The following is a 19,084-nucleotide window of genomic DNA, read 5'->3' as shown; positions in this document are numbered from 1 at the left end:
CTTTAAAAGGGTTTTAAGAATTAAAACCTGAGACAAGAGAACAAAAAGGGCCCTTTTTTGTTTCGTTGTCTCAAGGTTTTAATTCTTAATTGAGTAACGCCTCTTTCCTTGACCCGATAGATGCGTCTTTTCCGGAAGATTGAAGGGCTCATCTTTCGGTACTCGACCTTGAACACCTTGCTTGTCTGTGGCTGTTTGCCCATTGCAACTAGACTCCCACATCAATTTTATGCGTGCTGCCTTACAAGTCTTGTCTCCCCTCTGACTTCAGGTGGAGGTGCTCCTGAGGGACAACACGGAGCTGCAAGTGCAGCTAGAGCAGGTCTCGAGTCTGACCCTCGAGAACGACTCCCTCAAGGAACAGCTCAGGTAAGAATTCGAAAGTGCTTAATGGACAGGCTCCGCTCTTATAATTTCACTGTGTGTGCTAATGTTGCTGTTGTAAAACGTCCCTTTGTAATAGAGAAAAGTTCATTCCCGGTAGTGAAACTTGGGAAGGCCCCAGTTTCTGTCATTTATTTCTATGCTTCCACAATCTTGGTAAAATTCGGTACGTTGAATACAGCTGCAGCAATTTAACGCCGTTTTTATCGAAAGGAGTGAAATCCGACTTTACTTCACGATGAAAAAATACGCATCTCGTTCAACTTCCCTACCCAGTGCACTTTGTTGCCTTAAGGCATGCGAAGAACAAAGTAATAAGCTGATGTTCCGTTTTTCCCCTGATCCTGGTTATCTGCCTCTGAGCTTGTGACACTGTCAAAAATAACTATGTCCAACAGTGCAATGAATCGCTAATGTGAAGGAATGTGGAACACAATGGTGTAGTTGTACAATGTCGGAGGTGTCTGTCCTTTTTATCTTGGCAGGCTCAAGACGAACGAGGTGGCAGAGTTAACCCCTAAACTGGAGAGCACCATGACCAAGTTCGGGTTCTGCCAGAGGGAGAAGCAGTCCCTACAGGAGATGGTGTTTGACCTTACCGGGAACTATGCAGGGCTACAGGTGGAACACTCGGCAATGCAGGTCTGAGATCTCCATGTTTCTGCTTGCGGGTTGTTTTGCCGAGTACCCGATGTATTCCGTCTCAGAAATGTACTAATGTCAAGAAATGCCCCTGGAGGTTTCATTTCTGTCATCGCTTACTCGAGAATGATGATTCCTCACACACCCAGACGCTCTTCTTTGCTTCATTGCTTCTGGTTAAGGGTGTTATTTTAGCACGACTGAGCTGTCCGCTTCCTACTGGATGTATTGTATCATTACAAATACTTGCACCGTTTTAAATTGTAATTGTACAAATATTAAGACGAGGGAGTGCATTCTATTCACTCAAGATTATTGGGAGTTCGCTCAATACGAAAAGATTTTTTTTTCAGTCCTTGTTCTAGGGCATCTTCAAGATATTAAAAAAAAATGGGTTGAATGAATTGTCTTCCGTCTATAGGGCGAATTTGTGACTAGAGCGTAATTTTTGCCATGACTTTGCTGCACACTGAATGTATTCGAGTGATTTTTCACGTCGTGAAAAACGGGCACAAACGATCCACCCGCAAGAGCAATATCCGTTACATTACCATGGGACTCGCTTGCAATGCCTTTCATTTACTGTTTTAAATAGCCTCGGTTTGATAGGTCTTCTCTCCACAAGCGCGGTCGATGGATGAGGGCTCTGAGTCATCCGCTCTTGCATCCGACCAGGATGGCATGGAGTGGCAGACTCCGAGGCTCAAGGGAAAAAGACAGTGGTCCCTCCCAAATAACCGTCATTTTAGTATTCTCGATGTTTTCATGGCCTCTCAAATTTTAATTACACATTTTACCTTTTAGATAAATAAAGAGGTTGCATTTTATGCAGTGGAACTGTCGCGGTCTTTTACCAAATATTTAGGACGTTAATTATTTTGAACAATTTTCGGCATATTTTCCTTGCTTTACAAGATACCCATCTTCATGCACAACATGCGCAGATTTTAAGGCGTCTTCAAAATTTTCGTAAAGATCGTCTTAATTCCGATTTGGGGGCTTGGCAGTAATTGTGTGAGCGGGGTTGCCTGCTTTGAGGTCCCACTCTGCACACTACTAGAAGCCGTAGCGGTACGCCTACTTTTAGATCGCCTTATAACGGTTATTCGTATTTATTTGCCTCCAAATTTTCTCCTGCTTCTCTGAGCTCCAAAGACGTGTGGAACAACTTTATCCACCTTTTCTTCTTTTAGGTAATTTTAATGTGTGGCAGTACTCGTCTCGACTCTCGAGGCAGAGTAATTTAACGGTTTTTATTATCATCTCAACTGTGTCTTTTTAATGGAAGTCTACATGTTTTTTAGTTCAGCTCACAATTCATTTACATCTATCGATTTATCTATTGAATCACCTTCATTACTGCCTTGTTTTTCTTGGCAGGTTCTTAATACCGCCTTTGGGAGTGACCACTTTCCTATTGTTTTAGAAAGGGACATTTGTCTTCCAACCTTTTTTTTAGAACGAATGTCTCGGTGGAAGGTGGACAAGGCAGATTGCTGTCTTTTAGTTGTAACACCAAGCTGGATACATCAGTGTTTTCCTCCATGACTTCGTATGAGGCCACATTCTGTGTGACAGAGCAGATAATAAACGCTGCTCAGAAGTCAATTCCTCAAACTACCGGTACTTTAACCCGTAAGGGAAAACCTTAGTTAAATAAGTGATGTGTCTCTACGCGAAGAGAGAAATAGGGTGAGAAAAGTTCAGGCGGTATTCCACCTCAAGAAACCTGGTGGAGTTTAAAAAACGAAGCAAGAGCACGGTGGACTCGTAAGCAAGCGAAACGGAAAACCTGGAGGAAAAGTGTTTTCTTTGAGCAGTTTTTTCCCGCTAAACAGGTCTGGGCTAGATTCCGGAAAATTAAAGGGGACTGCCGAGTTAAATATCCAATATCAACCCTTCCACTGCATCATGGAGAAAATTGGATAATGTTCTTTGGGAGTAGTTTTATTCTGTCCTGCTTCTCTAGCTATATTGATTCTTTAAAGTCCTTTAAATACCGTGCAAAGCAACGCAATATAATTACAACTGGTTCAAACACGGCATCATAAAATCAGCCTTTTACACAGTGAGCTAGATGGCCCTTCACGTCAAAAAGCTATCTGCTCCTGGACCTGATGGACTGCATTACGAAATGCTGCGTAACCTCTCTTTTGAATCCCTCAAATTCCTTAATTTCTTCGGTTTTTTGTGGGAAAGGGCGTGTTTTCTTGTGGCTTGTGGCTTCTGAATACCTGTGCAAGTATATTCACATCATAACTTTATGCAATTTCTATGGCTATAGATTAAATTCTCCAGGCTAGAATAAAGCAAGCAGTCTTATTTGTAGACTCCCAAAGTGATATTATTGCACTATGCTGCTTAAAAGTTTCTAAAAATATGCTTGTGCAGCAACTGTGAAATAAACTTAATAATGATATGCACGGAGCTCTCAAAATACAATTTTGTTGGGTTTCCAGTCACATGAAAATAAAAGGAAATGAAGAGGAAAACAGACTCGCCACATCCTCGGGTAATATTCCACCATCCCACGCCAGTTGGCCTTACCAAGACATCCAACCTCTAATAAAGTCATCATGTCTCCGTGTACGGCAGTCGGAGTGGAAAATGCAATGTAAAAACAAACTTTATTTAACAAAGCCCTTGGGCTGTTGGAGAGCTCTTCACTCGTAGAAACCAATTTCATAAAGTTTTGTTATGTTATTTTCGCATTGGCCACTCTTACATCTCACAAGCATCTTCATTGTAGAGAGGTTCATCCAGTTTTGAGCACTGAGGTGATGATATTGCCCTGATAAATGTTCTATGGGTCTGTTCAGATTTCGACACCAAACGTCGTTTCTATTTTCTGATTTTTTTCGCTTCCAAATTACATTCGATCCCACCCTTTTACTCAGATTATCCTCTCATCCCATTTGACAGTGTCTTACCCTTTATTGCCAATTCAGGCCTCATATACGAGATCTTATCCTACATAAATAGAAATTTTTTTTACATATTAGCTACATTGGCTTAATCTTTAAAATTTAGTTTGGTGCAGGATGGGCCCCGTAGCTGTTGCGCTATAAAGCCCACAAACATGGGTTTGGTATTTGAGGCCCTCGTAACATTGTCGCAGTCAAGGTGTGGATGCTCGTGATACACTCGGAGCAGTTTTCTTGATGCCTCTTCTCGTTCACTCTGCCTCCACGGGTGTTTGCTACAAATCTGTAGTTTCTTCTGTGCGTGTCACTGCCCCGTACTGGTGCAACCACTGTGCTGATGAGATGCGTCTGCTTGCAGTTGCTGCTTCAAGACGAGCAAGAGAAATGTGCACAGCTTGCAGACTCTCTTCGTCAGAGCCAGGAAAGGGAGGCAGAGAAGGGCCAGGAGCTGCAGGACGCCGATATGATACGTCGTGACCTGCATAACACGCTGCAGGAATTGAAGGTGGGTTGCACTGCGGCTTGATAACTCCGAGCTATGAGGTTCGGGTTTTTTGCCGAGATGAAGCTTTTTTGCTCCTGCTCGATTCCGCAGATATAGATTGTCGCAACAAATCCAGCACATGAAGCACCATAAATTTTTCATTCACTTCGACGCGCCCTTCTACGAACAGTGGATGCACATCAGTGATCTCAGAAAACTGGATGGAATGAAACCTCTATAGCTAGTGCTCTCACTGGGTTTCTAGAAGCCCAGAGTTCAACAGGCTCACGAATTTTTTCAGCCATTTCCACCCTCAAGTTAGTTTCAGCACTATATTCAAAAATCTCGGCCATTCATGGATGCATACCGAAGCGCTTCCTTTTTTATTTACAAGGTCCTCTTCCGCGGACCTTGTTCATAAAAGGGGTTTTTCGGCTCTCAAGAAGAGGCTGTTCGGCTCTCAGTAGATAATTATACTGGTATTGGTATTTGAGGTGCTAATGTAGTGAGTTTTCTGAAAGCGACTTCACTAATGGGGTGGTTCTTTTATGTTAAGAAGCGTTCGCACCTCACCATAGATTATTCCTTCAGGTAACTCGTAATGAAGAGTGCTCACTATTGCAAGTTGTTTGAGAACTTTTGAATCTTTGTTTTGTAAACCTGTCGCGTCGGGAGTCGTCATGGTTGCAGCGTAACGATCGGAGAGCTGTTCCCTCGTGAATGTCGCTCAGCTAATCTGTTGGGCAGTTTGCGTGCCGGGCCGTTTGTTGTTAGAGGCAGAGGCATAGCTTTGTGCACTATCTGCATTCGTCATGGCGTACACTGACTATTGCATCATATTGGAATCTTGCGTTTCCCCTCAGGGAAACATACGTGTCTTCTGCCGGGTGCGGCCGATGCTTCCGTCGGAAGAGAGGGAGGGCGAGCGCCCGAGTCACATATCGTTCCCAGACGGGAAGACTGTGGAGCTGGTCAAGCCCGACACGGAGGTGAGTGCACCACTGGTATGTTCTAGTGAAATCTCTGGAATACACAATTATTAATGTGGGCAGTCTACCAGTGAACATAGAGGGAAAGGGGAAGGGAAAGAGCTGGCACAGCTAGGTACTAAAGGCATGAAATGACAGAATTTCAAAGAGCAATCTCTAGGAGAAAGTATTTTGTATATCTCGACATACTCAATAAAGCTGCTATGGGCAGGTTCCGCATTATGCCGAGACAGAGTATTGGATTCCTATAGTTCTTCCTATGACACTTGCTGCATTTATTAACCATGCATTGTAACAAATTGGAGCTCCTCCAAGTTGCCACTAGTGGTTGTAAGATGCGATAGTTTTGATATCATGTTACCTAGATCAAAAAAGTTGTGCGCTAAGCTTGTGCTGAGATCATGAATCAAATACACGAAAGAGTGTAAGTGCCTGTTGCTGACAGACTCCCACCTCTCGTTTAAACTTTTTACAGGTTTTTTCCTACTTGAGTTGAGTTACTCCTCAATCTTGAGCTCCCGCATCTTTTCATATTTCTTTTTAGCTCGTCTTTGATAAAACAAAGCCTAATTTTCCATAAAAATGCCGAGTACCGTATTTGCGTGACCGACCGGTTGAGCTTCCTTTCTCCAAACAGATGGTGATGGCATTCCCCTTCGACCGGGTCTTCCCGGGTTCCTCGACACAAGCGGAGGTCTACGAAGAGGTGGCGCACGTCGTACAGTCTGCGCTGGACGGCTACAACGTGTGCATCTTCGCCTACGGCCAGACCGGATCCGGGAAGACCTTCACGATGGAGGGTCCGCCAGAGCTGGATTTGGGCTCTCCGAACGACTCGCAGCTGGGGCTGATCCCCAGGGCCCTCCAGCAGGTCTTTATGTCTGCGCAGAAGCTCCAGAGGACCCAGCACTGGGAGGCAAGTGGTTCTACGTGCTTAGCAATTGTAGGACCAAGTATTGTGTGTTTTCGTGTCCGTGGCATGTAATATTGATGGTGACGCCATGGTGTTCATAAAGCGCGAAACACATGTACGACGAAACCGTCCGATCCGACGTCCGACCGCGCAATACGACGGTCGGAGGCGAGGGTTTTCAACGCTCTCCGATGCTACGAAAACCCTCGCCTCCGACCGTCGTATTGCGCGGTCGGACGTCGGATCGGACGGTTTCGTCGTACATGTGTTTCGCGCTTAACAGTTGGTGTCTGACCGCGGTGCTGTAACGGTGACGAGTCCCAAAAAAAAATTTAAACGAGGCAATGATGCACTTCCGTCCAACTTCCACTGTTCGGTGTGTGGCAAAGCCCAAGCGCCATAACCAAGCATCTTGAACCCTAGTGCAGTCGAGCATTGCTAGTTCTCTTTCGGATATCAAATGCTTTCCTCGTTTTTTTTTTGTTTTTTTTAGCGATATTGCAGTGAAGGCTAAGAGCACCAGTTTCTTGCGCGAGAATGCACCTTGGCTACGCAAAAGTCTTGTGCAACAGCGCAGTGTCCAAGCAATTGGCTTGGCCTTCTAGCATTTTCTGCTGTGCATATCGAGGAGGAACGTAGTATAGCGCACAAAGTTATCGTGCATGTTTAAATAGGGCCTTCCTTTATGTAAATTCATAATTAATTGTGAAGAATATATGGGTGGGCCAATTTATGGATTTCTGTTGCATTTGTGGAACCGTAAGGCCAAATTGGGACTCCTAATGATGGTTTGGGTCGTCAGGATCGCCACGTGTGGGGGAAGCGTTCTTTTGGCTTTCGTTCAATGTTCCACACCTGCGTACGCCGTAGTTTGGTGTGATCTGAAAACTCTCTATCGAATATCTTGGCACAGCCAAACGATCCTTCACTCTTTACTCCCAGGCTCTTTACAATGAGCTGCACGGTTCGGAGCATAGGACCTGATAAGTGTTCCTTGTATGTCTTCTATAGTTTACGATGGTGGCGTCGTACCTGGAGATATACAACGAGAATGTGCGGGATCTCCTGTCGACGCACCCCCGGAGCAACCAGGCCAGCTGCCAGATAAAGCACAAGGACGGCTCCACGATGGTGACCAACGCCACCAGAACGACAGTTACTTCTACAGAGCAGGCAAGTATTGCCTTTGCTTGACCAAGGTCACCCGTGAAGTTTGTTTTTTTGGTGGTCTTCAGGGAAGCTTGGCAAATTTTGTTTTGGATATAGGCTCTGGTGTTGGCGAGTCTCCTCTATTTAGTCTCGTGAACCTTGAAACCCTAGTTACACTGCTCATACATCATTCAACAGACGGTGATCACTGCAGACATGTCAGAATTATCTGGTGACACACCTCAAGCATGTTCAAAGCATGTTTGCTTCATGCATATGTATGCTTCAACATGTCTGCAGAAAGTTTTTGTATGACTAATGTAACATGACTATCCATACAAGGAATAAACGCTCCTCAGACAGTGTACGCAGACAGCGTATTTTGTACGATGCCTTAGCAGTATGGACTGCGGCTTAAGTCTCTCTGCCTGAAACAGTTCTAAAGCTTCTCAACTTTAGCGGTAACACAAATCAGAGACGGTTTGATACGTCTGGCCTAGTCTCGCATAGCGCACATAAAAGTGTGCTAACTGCTTTCTAGTAGGAGTAAGCGGGTAGTTCCCTGTGGTCACTTCATTGTCTGACATGGGGTTCTGAGACGCGAGATATTTATTGTCGGAACTCAGTTACGGCAGATTTTATGATGGGACTTCTGCAACGCCTGTGTAGATCCACGAGCTGCTCCGGCGGGCTCGGAAGCATCGGGCTGTCGGTTCCACCCAGTGCAACGAGCACTCCTCCCGCTCTCACTCGGTCTTCCAGCTCCGCATCACGGGGACCAACAGCCGGACCGGTGTGGGTAGCCGAGGTGGGTGTTCCCCCCTGCCTTGTCGACCATATATGGGAGGCGCAAATGCCTCGCTTCTGCTTTTCAGTGGTGGGCACAGTTCATTTTTCTTTTGTTACAGCCTCGCCGTTATAGCTAGCTATGGCTGGTTTGCCTAACTCACTAGGCAGTAACATGTTTTCTTCGAGGCTGTTTTTTTTTAGAGTGCAGCTCTTAGGGGCCCGTTCCCGGCTTGAGCGGCGTCGCCGTCGGCGTAACCAAGGTCATCCCAAGGTCACGTGGCCCCCAAGGTCACGTGGCCCCCAAGGTCACGTGACCCCCAGAGGTCACGTGACCCCTCCCCCAGGGTCACGTGACCACCCCCCAGGGTCACGTGACCCCCCCGCCGAGGTCACGTGACCTCCCCGATGACGTCATCGTCACTGACGTCACCGGCATCCGCATCGTCATCATCACTGATGACGTCATCAGTGACGTCACTGGTGACCTCACCGCCATCAGCATCGTCATCGTCATCATCACTGATGACGTCGACGGCATCGTCATCGGTGACGTCACTGATGACGTCACCGACATCCGCATCGTCATCATTGCTGATGACGTCATCGGAGTCCGCATCGTCATCGTCAATGATGACGTCATCAGTGACGTCATTGATGACCTCACCGGCATCCGCATCGACATCATCACTGATGACGTCATCAGTGACGTCACTGATGACGTCACCGGCATCCGCATCGTCATCGTCATCATCACGGATGACGTCATCAGTGACATCACGGATGACGTCATCAGTGACGTCACTGATGACATCATCGGCATCGTCACGTGACCCCCCAGGTCACTTCACCCCCCTGTACCCTTCCCTCCTCCTCCTCAAGAGCTGCGCTCTAATTCGGTGTTACAGGGAGTTGTAAACGGCTTTCACTTTTTTTTTTGTTTTTGTTTACTAGTACACAAAGGTGTTTAGTTTTTGGCAGAGCCAACTTCCTTCTGGGGCTATTAAACTTCGTTTAACTGCCCTAACTGTTAAGTTGTTAGCGCGTCTAAGAAAAGCTGCTAAACAAAGTTCAACAGTTTTTTTTCTATTATTCATACAATCTCCATCTTGCAACCACTACTGCTTCTTGAAACTTTTATTCCCGTTGACTAGTGTGCACGTCCGTCCTGTTTGTAGCATTCGTCTAACCAGTTCCAGATGACTTCTTTTTTATTGTGCAGTTCACACTTTTTCACTGCAAATGAAATGCTTTCCAAAAAGTGCCACAAATTAGGTGAGATAGTTGCTGAAGTTTGGGGCCTGCTGATGTCTGCTGCCACATAGCAATAATCTTCAATGCTGATATGTGTGTTTGCAGGCCTGCTAAACCTGGTGGACCTGTGTGGCAGCGAGCGACTGGACGAGTCCAAGGCGGAGGGTGCCAGGCTCCGGGAGACTCAGCACATCAACCGCTCCCTCTCGAACCTGGGCAACGTGACCCTGGCACTCTCCCAGAAGGTCGGCAATCTGTCTCTTTTAAGCAACCTCCTTTCTCAAAATGAGTTGGCTGCAGAAAGGCAACATTTTTGAAAAAAAACTGCAAGAAAATGAGCGCGTTAAGTCTGCTCTCAAGGGTTTTCCCTTGCTCCAAGTGCAGTTAGGACGCGAACATCACCCATAGGAATATACTGCTATATTGTAGTGTGTTGCAACGTAAAGTGAAGAGGAGCCTCTCCCACAGAACACTCGTCCAGGATGAGCGGCTTCCTTCACTCGGTATTTTCTCTGCTAATGTGGAAGGAGAGAAAGACTGCCTTTATTTGGTCAACTGTGTTATGAAACAAGCCAAAACTTAATTTAGGCGGAACTGTCATCATGGGAGCGCCAGAGAGAAGCTAATGCTTAAAGAAAACGGGGGTGCACATAGCGCTTGAGTTATAGTCTTTTATGGTGCTTCTCTCTACTATCAAAGTTTCGCCAGGAAGTCTCTTTACACAACTACTAACCATTCCCGACTAAACCATATCAGTACTTTGTGTTTTTACTATTGTTATTTTTACTCTCTCCCTTTCCTATTTTTGTCGTTTTAAAGTGTCAAAGTGTATTTTAGTTCTCGTCTACTATTGTTATTTTTACTCTCTCCCTTATGTAATGTCCCACCCGGGCCCTTAAGGATAAATAAATGAAATGAAATGAAATAAAGCACCAAACTTGTGCACTCTAGGGCGTGAACTTAACGCACCCATTGACGGGTTGCTCTGGGTGTCCTTTTTTTTTTTTTTAAGTGAACCGTAGTGTAAGTGTGGCGGTAAGGTCGTTGTTTTGAGCGTTGGTCGTTCTCCTTCCCTGGCGACTGCAGGCGAAGCACGTGCCATACCGCAACTCCAAGCTGACCTTCCTCTTGATGGACAGCCTGGGAGGGAACAGCAAGACCCTGATGCTGCTAAACGTCTCTCCGTGCGAGAAAAACGTGGGAGAGACAATTAACTCGCTGCGCTTCGCCACAATGGTATACATGCTTCTTTGAAGTTACGTTTCTCTATGGTTTTGCAAAGGTGTGACATGCCGTGTACATCGGGTGCCATGTCCTTCAAGATGTAGGTGACGGTTGTGCTAAGCTAAAAAGTGGTAAAACAAGTCAGTCTTGGTGTATCGCTGTTTTAAAATTCAGTTTTAAACTCCTTAACTGAATAGTGACCGATTGCCCCTCAACCCACACGCGCTCGACTGTACTGTACAGGTTGAAGAATGTTTTTGGTTCCTTGTACCCCTTTCCCTCAAAACAATCTTATGTCCAAAGCAATGACATAGCATATTTTATTAAATGTCTATGGCATTAGTTAATTCCTACATGTAAAGTTTCAATTGGTGGAGAGCTCGTAGTTCTTGTTCAAGGTCAACTCCGCTTCATTTTCGTTTTTCAAAAAAACAATGCAGTCCCCTAGTATCGCCTAGGAAGACCACACGCCAAACATTACGACGTAGTAGTTTTGTCGAAATGTTTCTTAAGCGGTCCGGCAAACTTGGCAACGCGCCAATTTGCGGAAATCGACTGACTCGAGCGGTCGTATTGACGCGCAACCAACAACTCAGTCAAGGCTATGGCGTGGTCGTAGCCAACTTTGAGCTTAACGTAATCAACATTGCCCCCTTTTGCTTTATTTTAAATCTCTGGTCCCGCGTAACGGGTGGCGTCAGCAACGTTTCCTCTCGGCGCTCAGCGGTGTCCACGTGACTGGCGTAAAGCGCGATCCCAACCGATCTGCGCGCGTAGGCCGTGCGGCTCCCGGAAACTGCGGATTTCGTGACGTCACGCTGATTCCGTCCGCCTTCCGGGCGCGCATAAGAACGTTTCTTCGCCGTCTGGCGCAGATGCTCACCGCTCGCCCGAAGCAGCACCGTCCTAACCACCAAACACGCCACGAAATACGCAACTTCCGGTAAGCGCATGGCCTACGCGCGCATAAAGACGCGTTGGTTTGGACCGTGCTTAACGCGCCTGCGCAACGCGCTTCTTGGGAGCCATCAGGCCGCCACGCCGTGGTCCCACCGTTACTGCCATCCCCCGCGCCATAACCACCGTCGTCGTCTCACTGTTTGATTATAGTCCCTCGGAGTTTCTTCCACACTACGGACACTACGTGCGCAGACTAATGTCGCAGTTGTGAAGACGTCGTCGAATATCTGAAAGGCAGGGGTGGGCAAAATACATGCAAATATGTATCGAAATGCAAATACAAAATACTTCGCCAAAAATGTATTTAAATACAAATCTAATTACATTTCCAAAAAAGCATTTAATTACAAGATACAGATAAAACCAAATGTATTTGGTCTCCTCCAAATACTTTTCCAGTGGGTATCTAATTTTAATTTTGCATCGCACACTCGGGAGTTAGTGTGCGAGACTCTAGTAACGTAATAGAAATATAATTTTAAAAAAATGTAATGAGCTAGGACGTAATAGGTGAAAAAAGTACAGTTCTTCAAGCAGCTTTTTGTCGATTACATTTTGGTATAGAGCAACAAAGAACCGAGACGACCAACACGCGCAGCACTAGCTAGAGAATTTTTTATTGTTGCAACTCGCACCAGTTACGAAAATCTGGACGACCCGCGCATTTAGAATGTTCCAGGCAAAAATGTGGATGGAAATCAGGCTGGAAAGCATCAGAAGTTGTCACAGGCACTTATTTAGCCAGTCTGCCTGTGAACGTCGATTTCGTCACCATTCTTGCCCTGGACTATACTTTGTTTCACGCTATGTTGTAGCGCAGCGAAGGCTAGAAGCGCGAGCGCATAGCGTTGGCAGCTGCTCTTAAGTCACGAGAGCTTGTGCTGTCGAGATGTGCCCCAGAGCAAAGAGCTCGCGCTTGTAACCTTTCCTGCGGTACATCATAAGGTGAAACAGAGCATAGCACCGTAATCACAAAGTCACTAAACTTGATTAAGAGACGCTGCATTCGGTGCAGAACGTAGTTTTGTTCCTGCTCTGGAGAGTGACAATAAATTTGAGGGATGTATTTTCGCCCACAAAATTGTATTTAATTACAATTGTATGTAAAATACCCACGTTTTAGTATTTAACTACACACGTCAAATACATCACCCAATTCGTATTTAAATACAAATGAAAAATACACAAAGTATTTGAAATACGCATTTCAAATACTTGTATTTGAAATACTGCGCATCCCTGCTGACACCAAAACGTGGTGAAGAGTGCGGTGTAGAAGGCACTTTGGACTGACGCCCGATCCCGCCCGTCGTCGCGTAGAGGATCACGTGACATCTCGCACCACGTGATAGCCATGTTCTTGGCGTCCCGAGACCAATGTTGCCAGACGGAGCCGAAATTTCGGTTTCGATTTCTGCTCGTGTTTAACATTAGAATTAAAAATATAGATCCAATATTTCGCGAAGCAAATGATGGAGTGTTTTATTAAAGCTTTTAATACGAAATCACTGATTACGCAAACTGCTATAGGCAATATTTTTGAGGCGTTGCAAAGAACTCAAATTAGCTTCAGATAGCATCGACACAGCTGACGGATGTCGTGCCGGTTAATGAAGTTTTGTTCAGCACTGGCAGAATGAGCTGCATTGATTCCTCCAAAGTTCTTTTGCACAAAAACTTTCTTTTACCTCGATTTTGACAACAAGGGTGGCCGTGAAATGAAGTTGGACATGCCGGTGTTGCTCCACCTGACGTCCGCAGTGTCACTTCTTTCCGCCACCGACATCAAAGTTTTAGTTACTGCGATGAACCTAAGCAAGTGATGAAATCGACAAAAAAAAAAGCAAAATCCCGTCCCTGTGAGTTAGGAGCAAACAGACACGTCGCCCATCTGCGTCAAGTTTGCGTCTACATCTTGAGAGATGTAGGCGCCAGTGTTTAATGTAGTTGAAGCACCGGAATGTGAAAATGAAAATATCACAAACCATGTAGAATATTTTTGTATGGGTTCTTAGTCTTCCTCTTCTGTTTGTAGGTGACCCAGTGCAACATTGGAACTGCACATCGGACAGTGCAGGTGCTTCTCATGAATAACCTCCCGCCCTTTTACCTTTTATAATTTTCTAAACCGGGCAATGCCCTAAGAATCGTCTTTAATTTAGCACTTTGACAGGGGTCTGATGACAACGGTTGCCTTTTTGCTCCCCCCCCCCCCCTTTTTCTTCTTTTCCTACAAGTGTCTTTTTTAGAGTTCAGTCCATGTACAAAGTAAAAGTTATTATTTATAATATATGTTTTATAGATTTTATGGAGTGTTATGTACCGTCGGGAGCAAAAGTTTGCGGGGCACGGGAGTGCCAGCCGAAAAGACTGGCTACGCCTTCTCACGGCGCGTTGCCGCTCTCAAGACTCGCGCTTTGTGCATGCACTTCCTTTCTTGTTCGCGGTCACGTTTTTTCGCTCGCTTCCGTTCGACACCCACGAGATGGCAGGGACTGGCGCAAGGTGCTGCGAAATGTTATCTATAGCATGCGCAAGCTCCGTCACCCATCACGGTGGCTGAAACAGACGCGCGGGATGATGGTTGTCATAGCGGCACCTTGCGCCGCCCCGGTTATCTCGTGCACGTCGGGCGGACGCGATTTCGATCACGAGTACGATTTCAAGCCCGGACGGAAGCACATTCTCGAAGCGTGAATCTTGAGAGCGGCTGCGCGCCGTCAGAAGGCGCAACCAGTCATTTCGGCTGACGCTCCCGCGCCCCGCAAACTTTTGCCGCCGGCTGTTCTGTAACCTCATACTCATTGTATCGGCATTTTATCAAGTACTGATTTTATTTCACTAGGTGACATTCTCAGTTTTACAAGGCTAGTGCCTTGTAATTAGCGTTTTTTTTTTTTTATTTTATTTCTCGTGAGACTTGTAAACACCTGCAAAATTATTACCCTCTTTCTTTTGAGAAAGTGTATGGGGCAAGAAAGTTGAGAAAAATGCTCATTGCATTGCTATGGGATATGCTTCCCAGAGAGACTATCCCAAGATATTAGAACCTTGATAAAACTGTTTTAACAGGGGTCGGATTACAATGGTTGAATTTTTGCCCCCCCCCCTTCTCTTTTCTACAAGTGTCCATATTGTTTTAGTCTAGTGCATGTATATATTAAGTTATTATTTATAGTATATTTTTATCGATTTTATGAGGTGTTATGTACTGCAACCTCATGTACATACTCATTGTGTCGGGATTTCATCAAGTACCGATTTTATTTGGCTTGGTGACATTCTCAGTTTTACAAAACTAGTGTTGAGCTCTTTTTTTTTTTCTGCAGACACATTTTGGACAGATTAGTATTTTTGTTTTTGTTTTTGATTGATCGTGAGACCTGTAGACACATGCAAAATTATTACCCTCTTGCTTTTTGAGAAAGTGTATGGAGCAAAAAAGTTGAAGTGCTTCCCAGATAGACTATCCCAATATATTATAGCTTTGATAAAACTGTTCTATTGCAGCCAACTGACACTGTCAGTATAGATATGTAGATGTTTTCCCCCACAATTTGTATGACCAAGTTCAAAACCATTCGTGTTTATGTATTGTCTAATAAACAATATGCATCAACTCTTTTTTCTGTATGTGATGCACCCAGCTTGGGGAACTAACAGATGCTACTTCCTAAGGCTGAATACGCTTACCACATATTTACCTTTTTGAATGGAGTATGCAGAGGTAAATACTAACCACAAAAAGAATAAACGATATGCGAAACTACTTGGTGGTCGCTGAGTTGTGCGTGTTCATCTTGGTAGCGCTAACGTGGACGAAGGCCTAGGCTGTCATGCCTTTCAACTTTAGGGCACTTTCAATTCTTTTTATGACGAGAAGAATCTCAGGGGCAGATGCAGGAATTTCCAGAGGGGGGGGGTCAGGTGTTGGTCAGCGTACCACACGTTTAGGACGCCCCCCCCCCCCCCCCCCCCCTCTCCGCCGTTTCCACGTCCTAAATTTTTACGCATGCAGAAATCAAGAGGGGGGTCAAGACATCCGGACCCCCCTGTAAATCCGCCCCTGATCATGATGTCATACTATTTAGCGGTAGACTGCTCCACGCCAATACATTCGACTCCAGGTTACTTGATTTCTTCTAGCAGTTACTGGCGACACTTTCAATTGGTGGAAAGTTCAGTTCTCGTTATACAAACTACCCTAAGCAATATTTTTCTGGCGTTGCAAAGAACTAATTGGTGTCAGCATCGCCCTCGAGCACAGCTGACGGATGTCGCGCCGGTTAATGAAGATTTCTTCAACATTGGCAGAATGACTGCAATGATTTCTCAACCCCCCCCCCGAGTTCCTTTGCACTAAAAAAATTGTTTAACCTGAGAGTCGACAAAATAAAAAAGGTGACCTTGAAATAAAACTAGCATCGCCGGTGTTGCTCCACTCGACGTCCACAGTGACTTTTTTTTACGCCGCCGATATCGAAGTTTTAGCCACTGCGACGAGCTTAAGCAATGATTTGACCACTTAATCTGTAAAAGCTGGAGTGGTCAAGTCTTTATTGATGAAAACCACGCAGAATTTATATACTCGTTGGATTAATCTTTATATAAAAAATGACATAGATTATAGAGTACTTGGTATGAAGATTTCATAAAAAGACAACTAGAACTTCATTTTGCAGATGAACATAAAGTAGATAAATAAAAAGGTGAAGTGACTGTTTTTTTCATCAAATCTCAATATTTAAATGCTTGCGCCAAAAAGTTTGGAATATATGTTTTTAGGTCGGATTATAAACTAAATCGTCTGACTTCGTTTCGGTCCGGTCAAAAAGTGTCACGAGGCACATCGGGACCTGTCAGTTCCGTTGCAAGAAAGGGTCGTTTATGGAATACCGCTGGCTTGTAAACGTTAGATTAGCAGAGCATAAAATATTTAAATGTAAAAACATAGTATATAGGAGGCTGTGGTAAAAATAAACGCTTTAAAACTCGGAAATATCCAAACATTTTGGATACTAAAAAAATTGTACGGCAGGTTGGTCAAAAACTAAAGTTTTATACAGAGCCTAATGATATCAAGACGGTCGTAAGAGCAACAATAAGAATAAAAAATATATAAAATTGTATCTCCTAAGCTTCGGGTCTTAAGTTTTTTTTTTTTTACGTGCATTGTGAGCAAAGTGACCAGATAATTTTTTTTAAGTCTTTTTTATTTATTTATTTGTTGCAATGTGAAAGAAGGGCTTGAAGGCTTATTATGTTTCAAAGTATGTTTCTGGAAGAGAAGTTGGTGATGATTGCATCGAGAATTAGGACACTTCTAAGAGGTCATTAGGTGGGTGATCCATATCTATCAAGGACTGTGAACGAAGTGCATCTCCGGAAGAGTAGGTGTTAGTAGCTATCGGGGGTACATAAGGACTCGCTCCTTATGTACCCCCGATATAATAAACGATTTAGCTGCGCTTGAGATTTCTGCTGTACCTTTTTTCTTCGACTTACAGCTTTTCTATTTTTTCCCTCACCACAGTCTCGTGTTTTAAACAATGATTTATTTGTTTTGTTTTTGCCGAGACTTTTGCTCCCATGGGCCCACATGTGTGAAAGTACACAACAGCTACCTTTTTCCACCCACTGAAAAGTACGGCGAAACAGACTAAGTAGGCGCCTGGTCTCGCCACACCACTGTCGCCTTCAGGACGATAAAGTCAGTCTGCTATGGTCAGGGTCACCATGGGAAGGAAGCGTTCTCGCAGGACACGATATTACATGCAAGATCATTACCACCAGGAAATCTGGTAGTAAACGAAGCTCATGTTGGTGTGTTTAGAAGTTTGATAAGACAATTATTTTGACCAGAAACCGAAACAAAACTACAAGGGAGATATCCGAAGCGTTTTTCATAACGAAGTACGTTGAAGGCACGTGTGTCAGCGCTCCATCGGTAGCCCTGTTTGACTCGGGCGGCGGAGAAAAGCTCACCACAAAACCGGCAGGTGGGGAGAAAAGCTCACCGGCCTTTGTGCGGATGCGGAGAAAAGCTCGCCAATTTGTTCTTTCTTAGCTTAGCGGATTCTGCATCGTGCGTGGCAATTTAACACAATTAGCTAGAGTTCGTCACTTCTTTAAAAATAATTCCCCTCTTTTTTGTAATATTCTTTAAGTTCATTGAGCATATTTACTAATTCCCCTGACATTAGTAATCACCCCTTTCGTATATTAATGACGCTGCAGTATAAAATCAGAATATCGGATACCCGTAAAGGGGTATCCACACGAAGGAGAACTCCGCGGACGGATGTCTTGACGTCGACAACCCGGGAAATTCCGTCCCCGGCTCCGCCGCGTGCACCTGCGGAGCTTTCGTGCTGACAGCACGAAGCCTCCGCGCCTTCGCCGCGGAGGAGAACGGCGGCGCGAGGCGTCAAAAAGGAATGACGTATGTCGTACGTGATGCGCGCTCCGCGAAGGAAAGAAGCGGATTTCTCCTTCGTGTGGATGCCCCATAAAAAGGGCAACAATTTATTGACAGCTTGACAGTGCGCCATCGGTACCTTTGTCCGTTAAAGAGCTTGTTTTTTTGCGAGCCAATATGAATAGCGGTGTGGTGAACCGTTTCAGCTCGAAAGATTGTGTGGTGCCTGATAGATGAGTAGGTGTTTGTTGATGTAATAGGTGTCGGCTACGCTGTTTCCTTTGTTATTTCACTAATAAAACTTTAGTTGCGAGAACAGCGTCGTCCAGTCGTATTTGTTGTCCTCACTTCGTCTTCTTCGTTTGAGCGGTTCTCATCATGTAAACTGTTTACCAACTCGCCCAATTCCCTACCTTACAGAAGACTAGTTCTTATATAGATCACGGGTAACAACGGTGACAGTGTGCAGCCCTGAAGGACTTGGGTGGCTTGCCGTAGAAGGGCACTATCGCACAAAGGCAACGTGTGGAAACACCAGCCGAACGGCAAAAAAAGTGCATGTTCGTGGAAGAGGAGCCTCGATATCCCACTGATTGTTTTCCTGTTTTCAAAGGTTGACAAATGCTTCAAAGAGAATTTCAGGCACCGCGTTGTTGTGCATGCACTTCAGAATGTTTTGCATTTACAGTTTTGCTTTTTTAGGTTTTAGGCACACATTATTAAATTTTCAAACACTTTTTTGTTCTTCAAGTTCGTAAATTTTTCAGTTTGGCTTTTGTTGCCTAGAGAGTAAAGTATAAAAAAACACTCGCCCGCAATAATTAATTTGGGAGCAATATAGCCAATAAGCTTAACAAATAATACAAAAAGAACATTTTCTTTTTTTCAAAGCTGACGACTTTTAATAATAATAAATTGATATAAGTTACGCATGATGCAATAGTCCCCAGATTTAAA

At 44.8% G+C, this 19,084-nt stretch overlaps 1 protein-coding gene across 1 annotated transcript; it reads left to right on the top strand.

Moving 5' to 3' along the window:
* Positions 1-916: 916 nt before the first annotated feature.
* On the top strand, positions 917-13,878 carry LOC115324015 (carboxy-terminal kinesin 2). Its single transcript, XM_040205522.3, has 9 exons — positions 917-1,026; positions 4,309-4,455; positions 5,298-5,423; positions 6,061-6,339; positions 7,348-7,509; positions 8,155-8,293; positions 9,631-9,770; positions 10,612-10,761; positions 13,745-13,878. The coding sequence occupies exons 1-9, from the start codon at positions 919-921 to the stop codon at positions 13,826-13,828; spliced, it is 1,335 nt and encodes a 444-aa protein (XP_040061456.2). The 5' UTR covers positions 917-918; the 3' UTR covers positions 13,829-13,878.
* Positions 13,879-19,084: the final 5,206 nt, after the last annotated feature.

Source organism: Ixodes scapularis, unplaced genomic scaffold (assembly GCF_016920785.2).
Source record: "Ixodes scapularis isolate PalLabHiFi unplaced genomic scaffold, ASM1692078v2 PGA_scaffold3__209_contigs__length_174095766, whole genome shotgun sequence".
NCBI lineage: Eukaryota > Metazoa > Arthropoda > Arachnida > Ixodida > Ixodidae > Ixodes > Ixodes scapularis.
The sequence above is the reverse complement of the archived record's forward strand: the minus strand, read 5'-3'. Positions and strand labels throughout refer to the sequence as shown.